The sequence below is a fragment of the Oenanthe melanoleuca genome, chromosome 4A, assembly GCF_029582105.1.
Source record: "Oenanthe melanoleuca isolate GR-GAL-2019-014 chromosome 4A, OMel1.0, whole genome shotgun sequence".
NCBI classification, from domain to species: Eukaryota; Metazoa; Chordata; class Aves; order Passeriformes; family Muscicapidae; genus Oenanthe; species Oenanthe melanoleuca.
This window is the reverse complement of record NC_079338.1, coordinates 11,238,061-11,263,313: the sequence shown is the minus strand read 5'-3', so window position 1 is coordinate 11,263,313 and position 25,253 is coordinate 11,238,061. Positions and strand designations below refer to the sequence as shown.

At 41.6% G+C, this 25,253-nt stretch overlaps 1 protein-coding gene across 1 annotated transcript; it reads left to right on the top strand.

The window, feature by feature from the left end:
* Positions 1-6,567: 6,567 nt before the first annotated feature.
* Positions 6,568-13,472, top strand: ESX1 (ESX homeobox 1). The gene is made up of 5 exons (XM_056491367.1): positions 6,568-6,954; positions 7,061-7,265; positions 7,343-7,388; positions 11,870-12,156; positions 13,033-13,472. The coding sequence occupies exons 1-5, from the start codon at positions 6,855-6,857 to the stop codon at positions 13,256-13,258; spliced, it is 864 nt and encodes a 287-aa protein (XP_056347342.1). The 5' UTR covers positions 6,568-6,854; the 3' UTR covers positions 13,259-13,472.
* Positions 13,473-25,253: the final 11,781 nt, after the last annotated feature.

The following is a 25,253-nucleotide window of genomic DNA, read 5'->3' as shown; positions in this document are numbered from 1 at the left end:
TATTTGCACCCCGCTCCACAATTGGTTTCCAACATGAGGTTGAGGGGTTTGTTCAGTTCAGGTCTTCACTGCTTACTTGTTTCCTTTTAATGATTCATCCAAAATAGCCAAGTGACTAACACAAATACATCTTCCATGCTTTCAACCTGTGGAACCAAGTATTTAACTCTTCACAATTTAAAACAAACAGGATTACATTTTTCTCTAATATCCCTGTGGAGTCCTGAGAGGTCAGCTGAGCTGTAGATAACAGTTACTTCCCTTTGTTATTGTTAACAGCTGTCACAAACACCACCCCTGACAGACTCCAGGTGCTTGCAGCTACTAAGAGTGCCAGGGCTCAGAATGACACATGATAAGAGGGATGGAACCCCTCTTCTGTGAGGAAAGGCTGAGAGATTTGGGATTGTTCAGCCTGGGGCTTCAGGAGACTTCAGGATGACCTTCAAGGCAGACTTCTAGTACCTGAAAGGAGATTGCAAGAAAGATTGAGAGATTTGTCACATGGGCATATGGGGTTAAGATACAGGGAAATAGATTTTAACTGGGAGAGAGGAGGTTGATGTTAGATATTTGGAAGAAATTCTTCCCTCTTAGGGTGCCATGGCACTGCACAGAGAAGCTGAGCCTGTCCCATCCCTGGAAATCTTCAAGGCCAGGTTGGATGAGGATTGGAGCAACCTGATCTAGTGGAAGGTGTTTCTGCCCAGCGGGGAAGTTGGGATGAGATGATCTCTAAAGTCCCTTCCAACCCAACCCATTCTATGACCTTTAGAGTTGAACACAGTCCAGGCCTGATTCCCATGGTACTTGCAGTCATGAACGAGCAGCAGAACTGCTGTGGTCAGAAACCTGCACTATAACCCCCTACGTTCAGGTTCTGTACCTCAATAAAGCCACCAAAGGAGTTTCCAAATCACTCAGTTACCAAACAGAGCTTTGTGATCTTCAAAAAGACAAAAGTGAGTCAGTGAAGGAATCTACAAAACAATGAAGGAACCTCACTACAGTCACTTTTGTTTTGTACTAATCATCCAGAGTATTATTGAATAGCTGTGAGCATACAGACACACTAAAAGAACTGTACCTCTACAGACTCTGATATATTGACTGGCTACTTCATTTACACTTTTGTTATGGGAACAGATAGAGATGCTGTGGATTTCTACAGTTCTGCCTTCTATAAAATTTACAGTGCACTAAAGAGGGTATATTAGAGGGAATAATAGTTCAGTCAATAAGGCTGAACATGGGCAATCACTTTATATACAGAGAACTGCCCAAATTTCCTTCATCATTCCACCTCTCCATGCCTCAAATCTCCATAATGGCAGTAGCAAAATTGTTATAAATACTAGGATGAAACAACAATTACATACTAAATTTGTGGAAGATTGAAAGATAGATAACACAGAGATTGTAGCAGAACCTCCATTGCACATTACTGGACAGTTCACAACTTGAAATTTCCTGACTTCAGTCCCTGTCTGTAAAGTGAATTGGAATTGGTCATAGTACCCACAGTGTTTAGGAAGAAATGGATAGCTCCATATCTGCATAAATGAACACCAGAGGACCTCAAACAATATTGAAGAACACACTGAGTAAAGATTTGTTTCTAAAACAATCATGGCAATATAGGAAAAAGTAATCAGAAACAGATTTTCCAGTGGTCATATTGAAGCTAACACAAGGTTATATTTAGGGCTTAAAAAGGGAACATATATAGCATGTATTTTATGGGTACAACACATTTTACAATTGTAAATGGGAAAACATCAGCTGTGAATTATTATAAACAGATCCAGCTTTCCCAGAGATAATTTACTAGCAAAGAGTGTGTGACCATTCCAATTTCACATACGAAAAAATTATGCACATAGAAGTGGTGATTTGTTGCCAAAGGCCAGCAAAGGAAGAAGGAATGAGGTCCTCCAAGTCTAGTCCAAAATTCATAGTCAGCCCCTAAATCAAGTAATTTGACAAAAAAGTAATTTTCATTCTAGGAATATACAAACATGATAGAGGAGTGACACCCCTCAAAAATGGTAAAACATGAACCCTTAAACAGAGATAAAAAATAGGTTTTTAGTCTATTATCCAGCACTTTCTTAAAAAAAAAACAAATTAATATTGCATCCTTTTTATTTATTCTTGGACTTCTGAGACCCTAGGTTCTACAAGTTTTTTGCTCCATAAATGCAGAGTCTACAAACTTTGTGATGTTAAAGCATACTTTTTTTTTACCTTTTAGAAGAGATGAGAGCCTCATTTAAATGTGACCCCAAAAGGGTGGCTTTAGCAGATCCAGTAAATATTAAATTTATTGTAATGGCATTGCTAGAGGTACCTGTGCACCAAAGGGCTCTTCACTTTTCACCTAAAGAGTTTGAGAAATGATGTATTCCAGCAGCTGCTGAGAGAACACTCAGAGCAGTATATTCAGGTCATTCCAGGTATCTTGCAATACTTTTATGTCACTCCAACAGGAACCTCTCACATGCCTTTTATGAACAATTTATCTGCTTCAAAAACCAAATGCACAAAGGGAAGACTGAAGCTTTCAGTTTATTTGCCTGCTTAAAATCAAAGGTCTGCAGAGGGAGAAGGAAGAGATCTGAAAGTGAGACTGCCAAGAGATTTGGATGGGGACACGACAGAGGGAGATCTGCTGCAGGTGGGTTGGTCAGAATGAGCACGGTGACAGCAGTGTCTGCCATCTCAACAAAATGCCTTTTCCATAGTCAGCAACATTCCAACCTTTATCTTATTCTTCTTTCAACTAATATTTTATTGTGCTTTTGAATATGCAGCACAGAAAGGGAAGCTGAATTGCCATGTACTGCACACACATTTTTTTCCAAGCAGTCACGTATGCCTAATCAGCAAAAAGCACTTGCATTCTTTTCACAAGTTATTAACTGAAATGGGAAACCAGCTTACTGTGATTCCATTACAAAAGAGTTACTGCACTCTGATGCAGCTGGTATAATAAGTACCAATTTGCTTGAGAGAAACCAACTAAGGCTGTACCACAACATTTAGTCTTGCATTTCCCCAGTACTTACAGGATTGCCACACATAACCTAGACCTAATCCCATAAAATGAAAGAGCGGTGCTGATCTTCAAGTTCATGCAGATCTTCAGGTCTCTGTGTAAAACAGAAATAGAATAAGAGACCAGTTGTGTTAATAAGAATATGAACAGTCTGAAGAGGTATATTGGCATTAAAGGTATTCAGCACTTTTCACCTGCTTCCTAGAACAAGAGCCAGAGTCAATGCAGAGCTCTCATCATGCTTTACCCAAGTTTTGCACTTAATTCTCAAGTTAGTGGCTATTTTCCATCTTCAAGCCAATAAAGATCCATACTCAGCTATCAAACCAACTCTTTCAACACTCTTCAAGAATTTTTTCCTGTTAACCTCATCACATACTTCATTTCAGAGCCTTTTTTCAATGTAGAAAGAGACAGGATTGTTTTCTAAGCCTAAATATTAAACTTTATTCACATATATTTATGCATTTAAGGCAGTATAAAGAATGCTGAAATATGCTATCCACATGCCAAGAGACATTTCAAGCACAGCAAGCACCAGCGCCCCTCCTGCAGTTGCAACTCTGCTGTCATCCACAAACAGATGCATGATTCAACTTTCAAACATTCCATGGACAAGGTGAGTTTTATGATTCATCTGTCACATTTTACTTTGTACAGGAGTCAAAGAAAACCAAGAAAGCAGCAGCAACAAGGTGGTTAAGCACAAAGTAATGAAAATGTATTTAAATCACACTCTTTTAGGGCATTTTACAATGGCATTATGCAGCAACTATGTCATAGGTTACTCAGCTCACGACAAGACACAATACAAATCCAAAATAACTCAAACATCAGTCAGCAGTATAAATGTGACCTGCCTGATGACATCTGAAAAATACAAATGGGTTTACTTTGGCTAAACATAAGTTGCCCACCAAGCTGCTGTCTCTCCTCTTTGACAGGGAGGGGAGAAAATAGGACAAAAGTAATCATGGATTAAAATAAAGACTGCTTAATAATGCAAAAGCAGAGGCCAGACACAGAAGCAAAGGAAGACAAAATATTTATTCTCTATTTCCCATTAGCAGACAATGTCCAGCTACTTTTGGGGAAGTAGGGCTTCAGCCCACATAGCAGCTGTTCTAGAAGACAAATTCCATAATAATAAATACCCTACACCCTTTCCCCTTAGCATTTATTGCTGAGCAGACATCATATGGTCTGGGATATCCCTTTGGTCAGGTGGGGTCAGCTGTCCTGGCTCTTCTCCAATATGGGTCTCTCCCACCACAAGCTGCAGTCCTTCAGGAACAGAGCATTCCTAAGGGGGTCCCCACCGGGTCACAAGTTCTGCCAGCAAATCTGCTCGTGCACTCGCCCCCAGGGGGTCATAAACTCCTTTGGGCACATCCAGGGTACATCCATCCACCTGCTCCAGCTTGGGGTTGTCCCTGGACTGCAGGGGGATCTCTGCTCCACCATGGATGCCCACGGGCTCCAGGGGCACAGCTGCCTCACCACGGCCTTGTACCAGAGGCAGCAGGGGAATCTCTGCTCTGGCACCTGGAGAGCTTCCTGCCCTTCTTCACTGGCCTGGGTGTCTGCAGAGCTGTTCTTCTCATATTCCCATTCTTCCTTTTGGTTGCAGTTGCTGTTGTGCAGGTTTTGTCCTCTTCTTATTTCTGTTGTCCCAGAGCTGCTACCAGCATTGCTGATGAACTCAACTTTGGCCAGCAGCAGGTCCATCCTGGAGCCAGCTGGCATTGGCTTGTTGATTGTGGGGGAAGCTTCTCACAGAAGCCACCCCTGCAGCTCCTCACAGAAGCTTTATCTGCTGTTGTTCATAGATTTGGGTTGCTTGGAACACAGAAGTAATGAAAATTAGTCACTTCTGGCTCTTGGGAGAACCCATTGAAATTCCTGGGCATGCCCTCCAAGATGAAGGGGCTTCTCTTTGACCACAGACACACTTTCAACTGTAACACATTTGTAACTACAAAACAAGCATATCACTGGCTATTTCACATCCAGAACATTCCTTACGAAGTTCTGACATCTTCTTTAGTCACAGGAAATTAGATTGCTCGGATCTTGTTTCCTGGAATTGACAGCATTTGGTCTGTAGGATGCATAGAATCATTGTTTTTCCCAACAAAAATGTGCGATTTGTTTTTCCAACAAATATGAATAGGGCAATAAATTAGAAAATGTCAAGAAAATGCCATGTAAAAAAAACCCAACACTTTCTGTAAATGTTACCCGTCGTCACCTTTCATACAGGCACCTTACTTTTTCAAGAGTTTGTATCACAAGTGCTGTTCCAAACCTTCTCACAGAGGATGCCACAGGAATAGGTTCACAAAGGTATTGCTTCAGGCCAAGCCAAATTGTTGTAGTGAAAGGAATGAAGTCAAGGTCTGAGTTAAAGACAAGTCCTGCAGCAGAACAGAGACAGCGGGGAGGAGAGGAGAAGAGAGGGGAGGGGAGGGGAGGGGAGGGGAGGGGAGGGGAGGGGAGGGGAGGGGAGGAGAGGAGAGGAGAGGAGAGGAGAGGAGAGGAGAGGAGAGGAGAGGAGAGGAGAGGAGAGGAGAGGAGAGGAGAGGAGAGGAGAGGAGAGGAGAGGAGAGGAGAGGAGAGGAGAGGAGAGGAGAGGAGAGGAGAGGAGAGGAGAGGAGAGGAGAGGAGAGGAGAGGAGAGGAGAGGAGAGGAGAGGAGAGGAGAGGAGAGGAGAGGAGAGGAGAGGAGAGGAGAGGAGAGGAGAGGAGAGGAGAGGAGAGGAGAGGAGAGGAGAGGAGAGGAGAGATCTGTGGGCTGCAATGCCAGGAGTAACCAAAAGATTTTTGACAGATCACAGAGTCAGGAAGCATTTCTGCACTGACAGCCTGTATGTCTTTGGCTAGAGTGCAAACTAATCGAGCCTTGATATGAAGACAGAGAACACAGAACTCCACCACTTTTGTTTCAAAACTTAGATAAAAACACACAGATTTTTAGATCTTTGCCTCATTTCTAATTTATATTTGTCTGGCTTCAGTTTTCAGCCACTAGGTTTGGGGGTCCTTTGCCCTTTTCTGCTGTACTCTCTGTAACACTCTATAGAAAGTAGTATCTCACTCTCATCCCCCAAAATCAAGACCTCGAGTTCAAGTCATTTTGTCATCTAATTTATGACAGTCTCTATCAGTACACCACAGTAAGATCACATAACTGCTGGAAGTCTCCCTGTGCTGGAAATCGTTTCCAGGCCTCCTGTTGAGGAACCATTGCTGTAACAACACTGACAACAGAATTATAGCAGGAATGGAATTAGAGATCTCCAGGAAAAAGGACTCAGTCTTGCATGGGTTTGTGCACTTTCCCTTCACCTGCTGGGACACGGTCAGCCTTAAATGCTGAATCCAAGTGCAAGGTCATCAGGGGCAATAAAGATAAACACTAGAGATATTTCTCCCTCATTCCCGGGTCTCGGTCCCGAGGAGCCGGGCACGGCGCTCCCGCCCCGCGGCGGGCACCGGCACAACTTCACCGCAGGCGCCCGCGCCCCCGAACGAGGTTTGGAAAAGTTACCGGGAGCCTGCGGGAGCACGGCCCCAGGGCAGGGCAGCGAGCGGACCCGGGCAGCCCCGGCGGGGCGGCTCTGTGTGCCCGCCCGGGGGAGGTGGCCCGGCTCCTGCGCGGCGAGCGGGCCCGGCGCGTCCCACCCCCGGCCTTGACGCCACGCGTTAATGAAATGCTAATGCCGGGGCGCGGAGCCGGGCGCTGCCCGCGCCCATAAAACGCGGCGCGGCGCGGTGCGGGGACCCTGCCCGCAGCCATGCAGAGCGCGGCCCCCGCCGCCCCGCCGGCCCTGCACCTCCTCACCTCCTACTTCATCGACAGCATCCTGGGCCGGGGCCCCGCCGCGGGCCGGCACGGTGAGGGGCGGCCGGGAGGGTGCAGCGGGGAGAGGCGGCCCGGTGAGGGGCGGCGGGGTCGCTCCACGCCCGCCCATCGCAGTAACTCCGCCGTTGTCTCCCGCAGGCGCGGAACGCGCGGAGACGCCGCGGCCCGGCCGAGCGCGGAGCCCCGCGGAGGAGCCGCCGGCGGAGGAGCGCCCGTCCGGCCCCGAGGCAGCGGGTCCCGCCAAGAGGAAGCAGCGGCGGTACCGCACCACGTTCAGCACGTTCCAGCTGGAGGAGCTGGAGCGCGCCTTCTGCAAGTCCCACTACCCCGACGTGTTCACCAGGTAGCGGCGGGAGGGGCGGGCGGGCCCGTGCGGGGCGGCGGGCGAGCCCCGGCTCTAACCGTGCGTTCCTCCCGCAGAGAGGAGCTGGCCCTGCGCCTTGACCTGACTGAAGCCCGGGTGCAGGTGAGTGCCGGAGGGGACGAGGGGCGAGAGAGGGTTGAACACGGTTTTCCCTCTCGTCCAGCCGGGCGAGAAGGGAACGGCGGCGGTGCCGGGCACGCGTCCTGTCCGCGGCGGGTGGTGCTGAAGGGACGGAGCAAGGGGCGCGTTCCTCCGTGGCGGGGAAGCGGCGGCTCAGGGACCGGCCAGGCTGCCCCTCGCTCCCGCTTCTGCTGCCGCCTGCATGGGTCGAAAGGCAGGTATTGTCTCCTAAGTTTTAAAACATGATTAAAAAAGAATAAGTTAGGTTATTTACAAAAAATGAAGGGTTGTGCCGGGCATACAAAGTTATTTACTGAGGCTGCAGAGTTAATATCCTTCTCTTGGTCTAACTTAGTTCAGTAAAACAGTCATGCTTCCAAATGACCAGTTAAAACAAATTAAAGATTAATTTGACCTTCATATATGACAGCCAGGTCCTGTCCAGGAGAATTTTATGCCCAGCTGGGCTCTGGTTGTAGAAATGTTTGTAGAACTTCAGCATACTTAGACACTAATCACTTGAAGGTTGCAGTGTGCTTAAACTACAAATGACCCCCAGTAACTTTTCATGACTCTATGCACTCCTGCTTAACAATATCCCCTAAAAACCCTTTTCTTTAGATTCATCTCTTGATAACCTAGAAATCCCCCTTTTCTACAGAAATTATAGCCTTAAAAAAAAAAAAAAAAGAAAAAAAAAAGTTGTTTCAAAAGGTGTGAAGGCTTTCAAGTATTTATAAGCTGCAAATGACAATTGTACTAAATTTGGCTTATGCTGTAGATCAGATATTGACTGTTCCAGCACAACTCTGGGTATGTGCCTACTTGTGAAAGACTGAGAACTGATGCAGCTGCTTAGTGTGACAGTCCTGCTTACTACTGCATAGCTTTGATACTGATAATGCCAGATCATTGTTTGTATATTTTGTCATTGCCCCACTCACTGTATCTGCGATGGTTCACACCACAGTTACAGTCTGTAAAACTGTAATTTTTCTAGTTTTTGATTTTAATATGCACCATCTTCAAAAAAGGCATTAGAAATATGAATGGTACTTTATAATTGACTCAAAGAATACCTAGATGAGCTTTTCATCTCTCTTTTGTGGACTTGGGGGAAATTATGTACCCTCCACTCTTCCTAACACCAACAATGACTAAAACCTCTAGTCACTGACATGTCCCAGTCTCTGACAATTGCACATGGCATCTAACAAAGAAAAAGGCATGGGTAAAAAACTGTTTCTTTAACAGTTACTGTCAAATTCCCTTTGTGGGGGTACATACCATGTAGACCCTGTGAAGGAATGGTGCAATTGTACATGGCAAAGAGGAACTCATCTAAATGACTCATCCAAAAAACAAACAGAAACATTTGTGTTTCATGGAGCAAAAAAGGAAATAACAGAGTTGATGCTTCCCCAATGGATGGAAGGAACAGCAAAGAGCTGTTCCTGGTACCTCTTTGCCTCCTTAATATGTTAGATCTTAACACAAGTCTCCTGAACGTGGAGCACGGAGTCAGCAGAGTTGTTTAGTGTGAGCTTGCCACGCACAGAGCCAAGCCCCAGTTCCTGCCCTGTGGGAAACTGGGCTCAGTCTGGAGGGAAGGGGATGTGAAGTAGTAACAGTGATGTACTGTTCTTAAACTACTATAATTAACAAATATTTGCCACATATGCCCATGCTCTTAGTTGCTCTATAAAGCATCCTGTGTGAAATGAAGACTTCCAATCCTCTCCCATGGTACCTGGCTAAATCAGCTGACATGAAAAGAGGCATCTCTTTACTTAGTCAAGTATAAACTCAAGAAATTACTCTTACCCAGTGCAGTCAGATCATTTCTTCACCTTAGTGTATTTTACAAATGGAAGTTTTCTTCTCTGGGGAGAATCCTCTGTCAACCAGCTGAAATGGGTACCAGCCATTGCATTGTTCCTCCTCCTGCCTTTTGAGTCTTACGTGAGGATGAACAAATGAAAAAAATGGCATGAATATATGCTCATTCCATCGTCATTTCAAAGAGATCCCCCTCACCCAACAGCCCCCTTATTTACTTTTATAGAGTAAGGGAGATGGTGCATTCCTTACCTTGGGAAAGAGGTAGTCAGAGAGTCTGCAAAACCTTTTCATAACCTGGAACCATGTTGGGATTGCTCCTTCAACAGCATTTGCATCTGTTGCTGCCATTCATATTTCTCATATTCATATTGTTAGGATGGGAAGAAAATAAGAAAAAAGTTAAAGGAATGTTTTATCTTGTTAACATAAAGGGTAAAACTATGAGTATTTCATTGCCATAAACTGCATCAGTTTTAAACCACTGGCTTACAGATATAACTGATCTAGACATCCTTGTCGTATTTTTTCATTACAATCCTCTTATTCACTTACAACAGAAATACAATACAGTTGTGCACATATATGTATCTTTTTAGCATCATTAGGTATTACATCAATTAAATAGGATGCATTTTTAAAGAAAATTACAGCAAGAAAGCAATCAAATTTTACATGCTCACATTTTCCTTTATAAAAGCCCTGAATCTCTTGTCAGATATGCATGATGTTAGTAATTGCAAGTATAATCTCATTAATATTTAGCATGTAATTCAAAACTTGAAGGTTTAAAATTTATTTTTTAGTATTAAATAATACCTTTTTTCTAGAGTATTTTGCCATTGATATTGCAGTCATAAAAATCTTAAGACTGTTGTAGCAACTTCTGTTATGGTTAGTTTGTCAGTTCAGATGTGTCTGAAAATAGAATGAAGGCAAGTTAAGCCTTTTATTGGAAGCAAAGGAAAACTGCTTAATAAAAGGTTCACGATGATTAATCTGAATGTTAATGACTATAATGTGTGCAGTAAAAAAAGCTGTTTCTCATGTCAATCTAAGGTATGAGGCATAGGTCTACTCCTGTTATCACTTGAACTGATGAGTTTGTACCAATAGGAATGGAAAGCTAGTTTTTTTCTAACATTAATTATTAGATATCTATGCTGGTATTTCTTTCCAGATTGAGAAATACAAAATCTGACAGATTATTTAATTTTGGGGTTAAGCTCAAAATTATCTGTAACATTAAAAAAGTTATTTTGGAGTCAAAGTGCATGTCTGAGTCAACAAACAGATTTGCTTTAGGACAGAGAAAGCAGAAAAGCAGATATTTGATTTTGTGTTAGGCTTCTTTATGAAGAACAGATTGAAGAACAGTGCTAAGATTTAGTAAGGACACGGACACCTTTGCAGAATTTATCCTTTTTAGGAAAGGCAGTATTTGCCTATCTGCAGTGTGAGACAGTTATTGTCTTTTCAGCTGGATTTTTTTTCATAGAAAACACTAACACCTTTGAGTTGGTGGTCTTCTCCTGTGAGAAGAATACAAATATTTAGGATTACTGGTTAACAGTGATTTAAAATCATCTAATCCCAGTAATACGGTTTTCCTTACCAGACCCCTATTTTGGACTAATACTGATGGAGTATCTAGTCCTCACTGCCATGCAAGCATGCAAGATACCATATCTTACAGGTTCAGATATTCCTCTGTAAGACATCGGACTATTGAAAGCTGGTGGTTGCTGGAGGAAAGACTGAAGAATGAGTCTTAACACTCAAGAATTTGAAGTACTAAATTCAAAATTTTGACGTTTTGATTTTCTGCTGAGTACTCCTCCCTGTGCTGACTGCCTATGAGTGAGACAGTTCTGTGTTACACACGGAACCCTGAGGGGCAGAAATCCCACTTCCAGGAGAACAGCAACTTTCCAGTGTAAATATACTGCATGCAATGAGAGGACTAACACAGTACTTCTTCAGCTGGATCCTGAGAACCTCAGAGCAAGTGCTTTGAAAGTCAGTGGTTACTGACAGAGAGAAACATCAGGCTCAGGACAGCAAGGCTGGGGTGTGCTGCAGCCTTGTTTGGGGATCAGCGCCCCGGTGTGTGGAGGGCTTTTCCCCCAAACACACTTCGTGTCATTTAAGCACCTGAAAGTAAGTTACACTGCTGGAAATGGTCATAGGGCATGGCTGAGGTAAAGCAAGCTGGGCCCCCAAAACCTGATTTTTACTGTAGATGCTATTTAAAACTCTTAGAAAACAACTTTTGTAATGTATTATAGTTGCTACCTCTTGAATGGCTTGGTTGAAATTTCACTTTCAATAAATAGATTATGAAAGGAGGAATGATCATTTTTAATAATTGCTTTTGCATTTCAGGTGATAGGTTAATATATTACAATTGCTTTAAAACATATGTAACTCTTCAGTCAGAGAGTAGTCAAATTTACAATATTTAAAAGTGATTTATTTTTTAATAAACCCACTAAGGCATTTATGAAAAGATCTTTTATATTAAAGAAGTGGGGTTTGCCATCCATATTAATACATGCTGTAGTATCTGATAAGAAAAATTGCAGAGTAAGTTCAGCTAATGCCTTTATAATTTCTTATTGAAGGTCTGGTTCCAGAACAGAAGGGCAAAGTGGAGGAAACGTGAAAAAAATGAAATCCTGGGGACTGTTCCGGGAATCTCCTTAACGCACCCACTTGGTCTGTTTTTGGATGTTCCACTGAGTCATTCTCCCCTCCTAGAGCACACATGGAGGTCAATGCCTCTTTCAACATTGGCTGTGCCATCCATGTCCCCAGCTTTTAATCCTTCAACCTTAGGGCCATTTGGCCTCAGCAGTCTTACCTGGACTTCTCTCTTCAGAAATCCTATATTAAATCCACATTTTGGAAGGTATAGAATAATTTTCTTTTTTCTAAATCTCAAAACTTAAAAATGCTGCATTTTCATTATTTTGCTACTTGCATGTTCTTAATAAACTTACTAAAATGGGTTCGTTCCTGTGTAGGACCACTTGATTAGAAACAGCGAGATTTGGGTTTAAGTCATGCTAATAAAATCTTAATGTGTAATTGCTTTTTGAAGACAAATTGTGTATACTTACTGCAATTTTGGTCTCACTGAACTCTAGTTTTCATACAGACTGCTGTGACCTGTGTGGCTGCAGCTCCATCCTTCTCTCTTGCTCTCTCTCAAGTATAAATACATATTACTTATTATATGTAAGTGTATAAAAATATATTAAAAAAGAGAAGATAGCACTCTTGCTGAAATTAGAGCTTGTATCTTGTCTACATTAACAGATAAACAAATGCTTTTCACATGGAATCAATTGATCTGAACAAATTGTCTGCATAAACAGCTCTATAAATTTTCCTTTTTATGAGGTGGTTTATTGCTTTCACAGAACAGGCTGATCTACAGCATCTAAGGTTTGTTTAGAAAGGATTTAGCATGAAGGGTTAAGCAAATGGCTGCTGGTTTAGATAGCTGCATGCAATGCCTGATCATCTCTTGTTCATTTGATTTAAAAGTGGTTTGAGTTTTTATTTAGGGTGGAGTTTTCTGCTTGTTTGTTTTTTGTGTTTGTTTATTTTAAATGCAAGATACTATACTGAAAAATAAAGCTAAAAAATGTACATTTGGAAGAAACTGGAAATTTTAGAACATTTTTCCTAATACTTTGGTGGGGGGAAGCTGCAACTCAGTAAGTATTTGTTCTCCAAAACAAGTCTTAATTTGGGTAATATTGACTTCTTTCAAATACAGGTTTCTCAATGCTTTAAATCCTCTGGTGACAACAGCTTCAGTACTAATGAAAGCTCCTGGACCCCCGTCAGACCCTGTTCTCACTGCCTTCACTGATCCAGCAGCAGTTGAAAGGAAAACGTCAAGCATTGCAGCACTAAGACTCAAAGCGAAAGAACATTCAGCACAAATCCCTCAATTAAACCTCATCTCCAGTCTTACAAACACTAACAAAGAACTTTGTTAGGAGCTCTCCCACAGACTACAGCCACGGAGGGGAAAGTGAATGCCTTCTCCAATAAGTAGCTCTCATTAGAGAGACACATTTAAAAAAAGAAAACACACATACTCACACACACACACACAGAGCTGTATTTCTTGCAGCTTCAGTAACAGACTGAAAGGAAATAAACCTGCTAAACATTGTTCTTCTTCATTACAACATGAAATCAGGCAGTAAATCGGCTTGTATAATTTCTTGCACTGCAGAAAGTGAAGCAGGATCTCATCTTTGTAAACAGGCTATGTGTATCTGAAGCTTTGAAATCACTGAACTCACCAAAAGCTAGTCCAAAGGCTCCAAATTCTTTGTAGGAATAACCACTTTTCTAAGCAACTTTAACTTCTGAGGAGGAACTCATACATGCAGTACCTGAGAATCAGTACACAGTTGTGAACTTGGAGACCATGCTTCATGTTGAAGTGCAAATGCCAGTGAAATATTGCATTCTGGACAGACTTAGCAGGAATGAGATGAGGACTATTTTCAGTATGGGGTTTTGATTCAGGACTAGGTTTGTATAAAGAGTACCTTGCTTCAAATTTAAAAAAAAAGTTTGCTTTATGTTCAGGGTGGCAGTGACTTAACTTTAACTTTAAGTTTAACCTCTGTACATGAACTGTATCCTGTGAAAGTAGGTTAGCACTGTGCAGTAAATTGTATGTAGCTCTCTGTCTATGTATATACATGTCAGTCAGTAGTTTATAGCTGTAAATATGAGGTTGCTGAATACTTTTAGCAAGGTTTCTGGCACACCCTACCAGACCAGTAAGTTAACAGATTACTTTTATATTTTGAGACATTTCATGCCTTGAGTAGTTTCATAATTTAAAGGAATACTCAATGTGAAGGGTGAAATTCTTCCTTGGACCAATGTTGAGGTCTTACTGCACAGGAGTCTACAGTCCCTCACTATCCTAGACTCCATGACAGGTCGTTTTTAAGTCTTTGCTGAATTTCCCCATCCAGGACATGGGACTGAGAACAACTCTTTGCAGGTCTGATGCTTTAGTGAAAAGTGAGGATAGGTCATTTTTGTAGCTCACTTGCCTACCTCACAGGGCTGTTGTGAGGACTCATTAAACAAACACAACAGTGTGCAAATGACAGAGTTATACAAGTGCTAATTTTTGCTTCACAGCAACAAAAGAAAGGCCAAAGTTGGCTGCACATGGAGATCACCTTTCCCACACCTGTAGCAGAGGTCCCAGCAAACTCTGTTCCTGTGGTTGACAGGACAGCATGGAACTCCTCCACTGATGCTGCCTTTTTCTCAAAACTGTCCTCAAACACATCTTGAAAAGATTTTGTGTATTTTAGAATTTCTTTCTCAAGGCAGTTCTGGGCCTACTCTTAAGACTACACAGTTGTGTTCTTAGCTAGAGTTTGAGGTGCAGAGCTCCATCTACATTGCTGCTGCTGCTCCTGGAGACTGCACCAAGCTTGTACTTGGCTCCAGGGCAGAAAAGGGTCAGACAAATACACATCACTTTCCACAGGAGTGGAAGTGTTTCTGTTTGGGTTCACAGACCTCATTGGTAGCACAGGTAGGAGAAGGTGGTGGTATTTCAGCTGTTAGGAAAAGCCAGCACCCTACTCGAGTTACAGCAGGGCTGCATTGTGTGTCAAGCAGCAGGAGACTGGAGAAGTGAAGGAAGCAGGACCTCTCACACAAAGTTTGAGTGTTTTTCTTCCACAACAGCTATTTGCTTCCACCAGTCCACTCTCATGGCCCAGGCTGCCAACTGGCAGCACAACACGGTATCCACTCAAGAGTTGAGTTTGTTCCAAATAAACCTTTTAAGTAGGTTAATGGCTTGAAAACTGTCATTACACTACTCCTGTTCTGTACAAGCTTCTGTGGTATCTTTCCTTGCCACCAAGTGTCTCTCTCTTGCAATGCAGAGAGGTTCTTCAGGAAAGAAGACTCACTGTTTCATTTAAAGTAGCAGAAACTGTCCTGCATTTGCCATGAGCCATAAGAACTCTGCAAAAGTAATAAAACCTGGGTATTTTTGCCAAATTATATTCCTGGACAAGTTCACCAGAAGCAGCATGTGAAAAATAAGAGCTGAAGGCTGATGTAATACATTGCATGAAATAGTAGTTATGACCAAAATCTTCATCACTGACCATAGGGCCACAGATATCTCACTCAGGTATGGGGGAACCAAATTCACAAGCTAAATTTCAGCAGTTACATCAGAGATAACATTTATCTATCAACAAAGAATTTCCAGTAGCTGTGGTTAGAAATAATTTCAGGGGCAGCAATTAAACACACAAGTAACCTCACTCATGTGCATGACAGCTTCTGTCAGAGCTGGGAGCTGCTCCCTCCACCCAGCACACACAGCCACTTCAGCACCACCATGGGAACTGCAGGGTTGGACTGCAGGGTTGGACAGCAGGGTTGGCTCCTCAAGCCTTGCCAGTTTGGGTGTTGCTCTGTCCTAACTCTTCTTAAAAGAGAGCAGGCTTCCCCAAGGCATCCTCCTCTCCTCCTGAGACCACAGCCAAGCACTGCTGGGTCCCACTCCCCTGCCAGCCGTGAACTCTTCCCAATGTCACACTGAGGCCAGGACTGTCTCCTTTGGTGCATGTTTCTGCCTGGCTCTGCAGCTTCAAGCCACTGTGCCCAACTTGACACATGGCAGAATAGCAAAGGTAAGTACATTGTCTGTTTTGTTCCTGGTTAAGGAGAAGCTGTCATCCCTGTGCCATCTGGGCTGAAGGCAGTGTCTGCAATCATCAGCAGTTCCCAATGGGTACAGGTAGAGAACACAGCTTCCTGATGTTTCATCTGGGTTTACTTTGAAATGAAGAGAGTTTTTCCTCTAAGGTGATTTCATTTTTTCTGCTTTAATGAGTCCTTCCAAGAAATTTCCATTCTTCCATCTGACTTGAAATCCAGCTGTGAGAGGTAATGGTATTATGAAAATAAATATGCAGGGCAACACTTAGTAAATCAGCTTAGGAACCACAAAGTGCTCATAACCCAAACTCAGAAAATTTTACGTGTTAATTATTACTACCTTACAATGAAATATTACAGCAAAGGAAGAAGGTTTACTTATTCAGTCTGTTTAAATTTTAAATAAAGAGGTTTAATTACCAGCTTTTATGGATATAGTACTAAAATTGCATTTTTAAAAATGTTGGGGAGCAATTAACTGAAAAACCTTCAGCCTAGTTTCATAGCTATACATGGGGTCAACACCTTTGCTATTAATCAAGTAGGGACATTTGCTTTTCTAGCTTCTCTCAGGGCAGTGGGGTCTGTAGCCTCCCATATCCTAAACAAGTCAGCCACTTTACAGAGCGTGTCTCACACTGAACATTGCAATTATTTCCTGGCATTTTGTCTTGCCTTGTGCAATTAATTATTTAGCCCTAATTTAGGCAAAGCCTGCACTGCCCTGGATTGAGACTGCAAGATTTGTTCCTACACCTCTCTTCTGAATAAAGAAGGGTTGCAGCCTAAATCTTCTCTGGGTGACATCAAGATTGTTTCCTGGCACAGATTTCAATGGAAGCAGGCCTGAAGCCCTGGTTGTTTTATTGGGTTTTTCTGATTTTCCTGAAAGCAAAAATATATGGGAGGATTTCCAAAGCCACTGGGAAATCTGAATACAATCCTACCACATCCATCTTCTATAACAACTGAGGAAAAACCTCTTATTTTGAAATTAAACCTCTTGACTTTACATCACAATTTTTTGAGGTGTTTTGCTGGAAGATCCGCAAGCATATTAGTAACTCTTCAGAAAACATTTATGAATATTTTTATTGGAGGACTCATATTTGGCTAAATTGTCAATTTTTTTCAGTTTGTTCTCTGGTTCAAGTTCAGTTCTGGTGCCATAGGATGTTGGATAAATTTCCGTATTTCCAGTGACATAGTATCATCAGAACCCTGCCTACAAAGAGTGAGCGATTTTGTTGGGGAAAGAAAAAAAAGGGAGAATAATAGGCCAGGTGTTTGAAGAAAAGACAAAGAAACAAGCACAGTAGGGTGTTCTGACTCACAAATCTGTATTGAGAAAGAAGTATTCATGAAGAAAATTAATTTAAGAAGTATGTAGTTCAGGTTTTGAGCCCATAAGTTCCTTTCAAAAACAGATTAGTGATTAAAAACTTTTTTAGTCTAGCAATCTCTTAAACAATTAGCACAGTAATTGGAAAGGGACTACAAATTCAAATCTAGATAGACATAAAAGACTTTCCCCATAGAGCTTTGCCTTGGTTTTGTGGGTAACTGGCATGCACCTGCCTTTACCATCAGTGGGACTGAAATACTGAAGAAGTGCTCTGAATAGGGATACAAATGCCCCAAACAGTAATGCCATACAAATTACTTAATTCATGTAAAGTAGAAGTAATTGTATTGATTATGAATGTGTGAGTGACTCCTTTATTTCAAGTTATATGAGATGTAAGCCACCAGCTTTCAATGGGGTCCTTGCTAAAAATTTGCCAACCGTAGAGTGGGATGTTACTTTTATCCTTATTTTGAGCAATAAATCCAATGCACTGCCATTTGGAAACAGATCTGCTGACTTTAAGCTAAACCAGGTAAGTAAGGATTTCTCTCCTCCAGCCACGTAGTAATTTTGCTCTGCTTGTTCATCCTGCAAAAGACGCCTGAAGTCAATGAAAAAGGAACATGAAAGAAACATCCCCAAACTTCAGATGGTTTTCCTCAAAGTAGAATTTTTTTTCCCCTTTTTGCTATTATTGTCATAAAACAACATGGATCACCAGATAAAACTTACACTGTCAAAAGAAAACAAAAAGGGAGGGGGAGAGAGATTGTGCACAGTGTGTCCCTAGCAATATAATCACCTAACAGCAAATGTCTGACTTACGGCTTCCCAGGAAGAACACACGTAGGAAGAAGCCTGTGCTAATATACTCACACCAGTAAGTACTTTACTTACTTCAGCTGCACTGCCACCCAAAAGGCAGGAAAGGCAGTTAAGGACAGGGCACTTCTGTAGACCTTAAAATCATGCAGTTCTACATATGGAGTCTTAAGAAATCGAGCTAGTGGGTTGTGTCACAGTCTGCCCTGATTTTGGATACCCTTCCTGTCCCATCCAGGCCTGAGAGCAGGGCTGTCCTCACTGCAGCTCAGCCAGCTGCTTGTCTTCTCCTCAGCCCCTGGTCACACTGCCCTTACCAACTAACATACTGAGTTTACCAAAAAATGTGAGAAAAACCTGGAAAGAACATCATATTCTCTATTAACTTTATTTGTTGGCTGCAGCAATGTTTTCTATATTCCAGCCAGAGAATTGCTCTGTGCTGGCTGATGAGAAGCCACTGGAAGATTGAGATGAGCTTGCAAAGTCACACTGGTTGAGTAACAAAACTTTTACATTAAAAATATAACTGAATGGAGGATTGTTGTTTGGGTCTGGTTGAGTTGTTGGGTTTCTTTATTTTATAAAAACTACCTTATCAGAAATGACCTGCAGAAAAACTAGGACAAAATATCTGATGTTACAGATAAAAACTTCAGCCTTTAGTGTGAGCAGCATAGTGACATTATTGTGAACTAAAGCAGAAGCAGACAAGACAGCTTGAATTACAGTTTCATCTGGTTCAAAAGGGTTGCTAGTGAAATGTATTTAGGGGATCTGCTAAAGAAAAGAATACATTGCATTTTGTAAGTACCCAGTCACAGCTAGAGATTTTGACAAAAGTTGACTTTCACACGCAATTAAACACAATAATTTCAGTTTTCTAGTTTCGTGGAAGCTGATCCACAGACTGCCCTATCTCCAGGGTTATTTTGTTCTGATAAAAAATCGTGGGATTAATGTTTGTGAAAGAAGACAAGAAAGGACAACATTATTATAGCCATATTTTCTATATATCCCAAAGTGAATATAGGAAGAGAAGTGAAGCAGGCTGAAATGTTAATGTATGAGACACTCTCATCAGTAAGTTATCAGAACATCTCAGTCTTACCCCTCTGCTTTTTCTCTCTCAAACTGAACTAGTAGAGAAGTTGCTGACAGCAGCAATAAAGTTTTCAGGTGGTGTTTGCATTGTGTACATTCAGCTTCTTTGTACAGAGCTGTGCAAAGAGAAAGCAAAGCAGTGAGGGGGCCATGTTTGGAGAACACGGGAGCAAATGGGAGAGATTCTTACTTGCTTCCCAGCTCAACAGCAGGGAAGCTTTGTGACTGTGGTGAGCTCTGAGCTCAGCCCTGGCTGTGAAACAAACAACCTTCCCCAAGCAGAGTAGATGGCAAGTACTAAGGACTGCCAAGAGACAGCCTTGAAGAAAAAAAAAAAAAAAAAAAAAAAATAGCACCAAGCATTACTAGAGCATTCACAAAATTCTCAGTTTAAAAAGAACCCAACCTGCATTTCAATTTCTCATCCCAAGTCTCAGAGAAGGCAGGAGAGAACCTCATTCATTATTTCCAGCACAGGCATGGCCATTACTATTGACTCTTACAGAATTCTACCTTATGAAGGTGCCATTTCAAATATTTTCAAGAATAACTAATGTCTTAAGATAAAAATGCATGGCTATACTGCAGTCAAATATTTGAAATTATCCACAGACTTAACACTGAAGTGTTCAGCAATTTTGCTTGTGGAAGAGCACTTTGGAAAAATAAAAATCAGGGAAGGCCATTCAAAAACCCCAGTCTGTTTCTTAGACATGCATATCTAGGAAAACATATCTGACAATGGAAGAAACTGATTATTATAGCAAATCTAAAAGCACTCTCAAAATCTCCACTGTTACTACTCAAAAACTCATTTTTCACACCTGCTTCTGACTTGGTCTCTGCTCACTGTTAAATCTCTTCCTGGCATCCACACCAGTGCTTCTTACAGAACATTCCTACAGTACATTAGGAATTACCTAAAAGAAAGACCTACTTCTAGACTGAAAAACAAACACATGAACAAGAAGAATAAGAAAACACTTAGCTCCGAGCACACAAGGTAACAAAGGCCTCAGTAGTCTGTGGCATGAGAGCCATAGATTATTTGAATTAGAGCTAAACCAGCTCAGTGAGAAGATCTAACCATGCTGAACTGAGACTTTCTGGTCCCACTGATGTATGCTGTGAACAGCACAGGGTTTAGAGATGCTAATAATTACTATCTTACTTTTAGTAGTCAGAAAGTTGGGGTTTTAATTGGCATTTTCCCCAAAATTTAGAAATTACTTTATGCTGTAAATATCTTTTTCCCCTGGAACTGGCCTTGTGCCAGGAAACTAAGCCATGTTAGACACTCCAGAATATTACCCTTCACTTCCAGAGCTTGTCAGTGTTATTTTGAGGGTCTGTTTTTTTTAGGTTTGTTTAAGTCCATTATTAATCAGTTATTATGCCTTGCAAAACACATTTCTTAAAGTTATTTTCAGAAATACAACTCAACTGAAATCATGGCTGCATGATAACAATAAAACAAACCTAAAAAATTACAGTCTTAGATAATTCCTGCATTATCTACAGGGGAGAACCATGGGAGTTGTAATGTCAAAATATTGTTGTTTGTCTCCCTTTAAAATTTCAAAGGTGTTACATACAGACTTTGCAGTTTGGCAGCTAAACTAACAGACAGAAAAATACTCAGTTCTCTGCTACTATTTCAATATGGAAAGGTCTCATACACAATGCAATGGATTCACAGCAGGTCTTTAGAAAATATTGTACCTTTAGTACCTTTGAGTAAACAGGCGACTTTAGAAGGAGAGAAATGAATACAACAAGCAATCCAAACAAATTTTAAAATAATTTCACGAATGGTTTCCCTTTCAGAAGGATAAAAAACTGTCTACTCTCTAAAACACTCAACTGATAGCTTACTTATTAGACAAAAATTAGTGTCCATTCAACCATGAAAAAGACAAGCCATTATATGCTATAAGGGAGATCAAACTGACATCAGCTACTGTACATCTTGACATTTACTACATAATCAAAGTAAACTTTGCTATATGTGTCTGATCTAATGTACCTGTCAGTTTTCACTGTCTCTGCTCAGATGAGTTCGTGTGTCACCTATATATGTGGTACAAAACAAATAAATAAATTGCAGTGTTATCTCTTCAAGCTGCTCACACAGTAAGGGGAAAGTACTTAGTATTCCGTAATGGAGTTAGGAGTAATTTACTGCGAGATAATTTCTTTTGGACCTAAAATCTCCTACCTCCTGTAGAGCAGACAAATAGAACTATCTTACAGGAAATGGGGCATGATAATACTGCTCTTTAAATAGAACTAACAAAATGGAAATACAATAGGCATTACAAAATACATGGCTAACAGTTACCAAAACCTTTGATGTTTTTATAGCTATTTACTGCAAGAGATTGTATTAGCTGCTCCAGCCCATTTTAATATAAAGTTTACCATGTGTTTTTTAAAACACTTTAAAAAAAAAAGTTAAACCTGTAAAGTAGTACTCTCAGGTATTTGGGGAAACTCAGCATGAGAAGGGAAAGCCACTTAGTTGATGAAATAACAAAGATTTGGCAATCAGCTCCTGTAGTGGATAAGAAAAATCTTAGAGAATAAGGGCCTTACAGGCCTCTGATCACTTCTGCTCCTTTCTGTCACTTTTGCTCACTGAGAAGAACTCTAGGAAAGGTTTGCTAAGAGGATAGTAAAAAAAAACAACTTACATAACCTAGAAACAAGTTGTTGTGTTGGTTTAACATAGCCTGGGGTTTTTTTTTGGTGGGAGCAGTGGAAGCCACAGAGGCGGCTTCTGAGAGAAGCTGCTGGAAGCTTCCACCATGTCAAGCAGAGCCAATCCTTGATGGCTCTGAAGATGGACATGCTGCTAGCCCAATCAGAGAAGCTGGTCACACCTCTGTGATGACAAATTTAAGAAAATAAAAGAAAATAATCAGGTGCAGCTCTTCCGAGGGGTGGGGAGGCACCACAGCCTTGGCAAGTGATTCCCTGATACAGAGCCCAAAGAAAATTGAAATCAACCTTTCAGCGCTGCAAAACCGTACAAGAACTTTTCAATTGATAGAACTTGAGAACAAAAGAACCTATGGACAACAATTTTCTTCTGAGTCAAAGAAAAGGAAAAGAGGACGACATCTGAGGAGAACAACATGGTGACACTAAGGAAGTGAAAGGAAGGAGGGGGAGGTGCTCCAAACATTGGAGCTGAGATTCTTCTGCAAGCCATGGTGAGGACTATAATATAACAAACTGTTCCCCTGTAATGCATGAAGTGTAGGGGGGATGCAGAGATCCACTCACAGCCTGTGAGAAAAGGTGCTCATGCTGGAGCAGTGGATGCTGAAAAACTGTAATCTAGTGAGAAACTCAGAGAAGACCCTTGCTTCCAGAGACAGAGAGCCCTTGCTTCCAAACTAGAGCAGCTTGTCCTTAAAAGACTACACCCCCATGAACTAAAATGACCCACACCATGCAGTTTTGGGAAGACTGCGTTTTGGGAATTGAGCCCATGGGAGGGACTCGTGTTACAGCAGGTCGGGCAGGACTGCTACTCATGAAAATTAGAACCACACTGGGAAAGTTCACAAAGAACTGTCTCCCATGGGAAGGACCCCACAGCATAGCAGCAAAGACTGAAGTGAACTGAAGAAATATTTTGAGTGAAAAACTGACCAAAACTCTCACATCCTTTCTCCCTGAGCTGTCAGGAGAGTCTGGAGGGGGGAAAAGGTGTTCTAAAGGTTTATTTTAATTCTTATTACCCTCTTTTAATTCTGTCAATAATTTTTTTTTCTTTATACCTTTTAAGTTTAAGCCTGCTTTGCCTTTAGTGTTTTCTCCTGATAGTTAACTCATGAGCTCTTCAGTTCTTTCCTGCTCATCTGATCAACTACAGCAGAGGAGAATACGTGAATGTTTTCTTCGTGGGTGCCTGGCTTTTATATACGACAGTTGTATAAGTATGGTGACCTTGTGTTTTGGGTTCAGACTGGTCAAGGTTACAGGTGAACCCTGCGTGATCAGAAAGCTGATTGGTTGGAAGAAGGTATCAACAGCAACACCTGCAATGTCAGGCAGCCAGTGCATATCGTTATCTTGTCACAAGAATGTAAACACGTAAGAACTTACCATCTGAATACAGCATGAAATGGCCTGGATTTTTTGCAATAAATGATTCTCTTTGGAACAAGAACCAAGAGGGTCTGTGTCTTACTGCTACAAGATCCAACAGTGGTGAGTATGGTCTATAGTTATTATAGCCCCACTGGTTTAATCATCCAAAACTAACCTTCCTGTACCTGAACAGACATGCGGCAGGGTGCAGAGGCTGGGACACTCAACTGGAACTTGAAAGACTAATTCTACTTCTGACTCTGCCCTTACACCTCCATGTGTCTTGGGCAAGACATTTCTCCATTTGCTACACTCTGTTCTGTCTGCAAACCAAAATCTCCTCAGGGAGAAGAGCACCACTCACCCTGCTGCTTTGCACAGCACAAAGAAGTGCCAAACACAACCCTCCAGCACAGCCCCAAAGGGAGTAACCAAGGTCTTACTGGACAAATGAATTTGTCAAGTTGATTTTTCAGGGTTATTTTACCTTTTTTCTGCTTTATAAACATACGTTCCTTTAATTGTATTCCCTCTTAATTGCATATCTTTACCAAAATCATCTTAGTTCTGGCCTCTCTTGGATTTTCTCTTTTGTCTTGGGCCTGTCGATACCGTTCTGAAATGAAAAGATAAATTATCCAGGAATAAAACTGTTCCTACATGAAATGTGAAATGAAATGTGTCATGAAAATGAAATGACTGCAGCTACCCATACCCAGCTTTGCTTTGCATCCTAGGGTCAAGTTGAATCTCCAGCCACCAAGAATGCTGCTTTATAACAAATTTCCCAGGGCATTCTGTGCTGAGCTTTTTTTCCAGAGCATTTCTTTTGTTCATTTGGCTGGTGTCACTTCCCTCTCAGGGAACTTTTTCAGTACAACAAAATATTTATCAATGCTGAATGCTCTGTGAAGTAGAAGTGGGAAGATTCTTTTCAGTGGAAGATATTTATAATATTTCACTTTCCAAGTAGCTCTGTGAATACAGGGATGAAATGCATAACTTAAACACAAGGAGTTACTGACCCAGAAGTGATTAGCATTAGTGTAAAGCTTTCAGACCCTTTTTCATCTTATTGATTCTAAGCAGAATAAATCCGTAAATGATAATAGGGCTCAATTTAAATTACCTACAGCAAGTGCTGCTTTTCAGCTCTCATCAGACAATCATGCTGTTCAATCAGCTCCATTCTGTATGTACAAAGCAAATTAATGTGTATAAAACAGTCGTAACTCAGGCCAGTTTTCAACAAAAGAATCTTTTATGTAGCACACAACTGCCTTTTATCGACATGCTTTTAATTGAACTTATAATGCTATACCCATATTCCACCTAATTATAGCAGAAAACTCATAGATATTTCAAAATACTGACCATATCATTTCCTTTCTAAAGTTCCCAGAAACTCTTCCAGGGTAGGGAATGATATTCTCAGTTAAGCTCAGATTTATTCAGAAACACTGAAAGGGCACATGAAGGCACTTCTGAGCCTAAGGCAGCCAAGCAATGTCTCAAGGACAACTACAGTGGTGCACTGAATCGGCAAGGCCAGCTCCTCACTCCTTGAATCCAGCCTGCAAATGTGCCTCCCAAAGTCAGAGAGAGAGCATTGCACATGAGGCATTGACAGAGAAGCCTCCAGTCTGTAAGAATTCTTTCTTAAGCAATTTGTTTCTGTTTCAAAAGGCATCTTTTGTGTGTGTCACTTTCTTTACTTGAGTTTACCAGGGAACAGCAGACAGGATACCACTTTAAAGGGAGAATTCCTGGGACAACAGAAGCAGCAATGGCAGGAAACAGAGAATTAAAGGTGGACTCTGGAAAATACTTCTGGGTCAATGCAATACATCTGGCCTGTGGAATTTTCTTTGAGAGGGCAGCAGTGCCAGTGG

Excerpts from the sequence above, each read along its gene's own strand:
- ESX1 (XM_056491367.1), top strand. The coding sequence starts at position 6,855 with ATGCAGAGCGCGGCCCCCGCCGCCCCGCCGGCCCTGCACCTCCTCACC. Across the intron at positions 6,955-7,060 it reads CCCCGCCGCGGGCCGGCACG|GCGCGGAACGCGCGGAGACG; the intron begins GTGAGGGGCGGC and ends TGTCTCCCGCAG. Across the intron at positions 7,266-7,342 it reads TACCCCGACGTGTTCACCAG|AGAGGAGCTGGCCCTGCGCC; the intron begins GTAGCGGCGGGA and ends TTCCTCCCGCAG.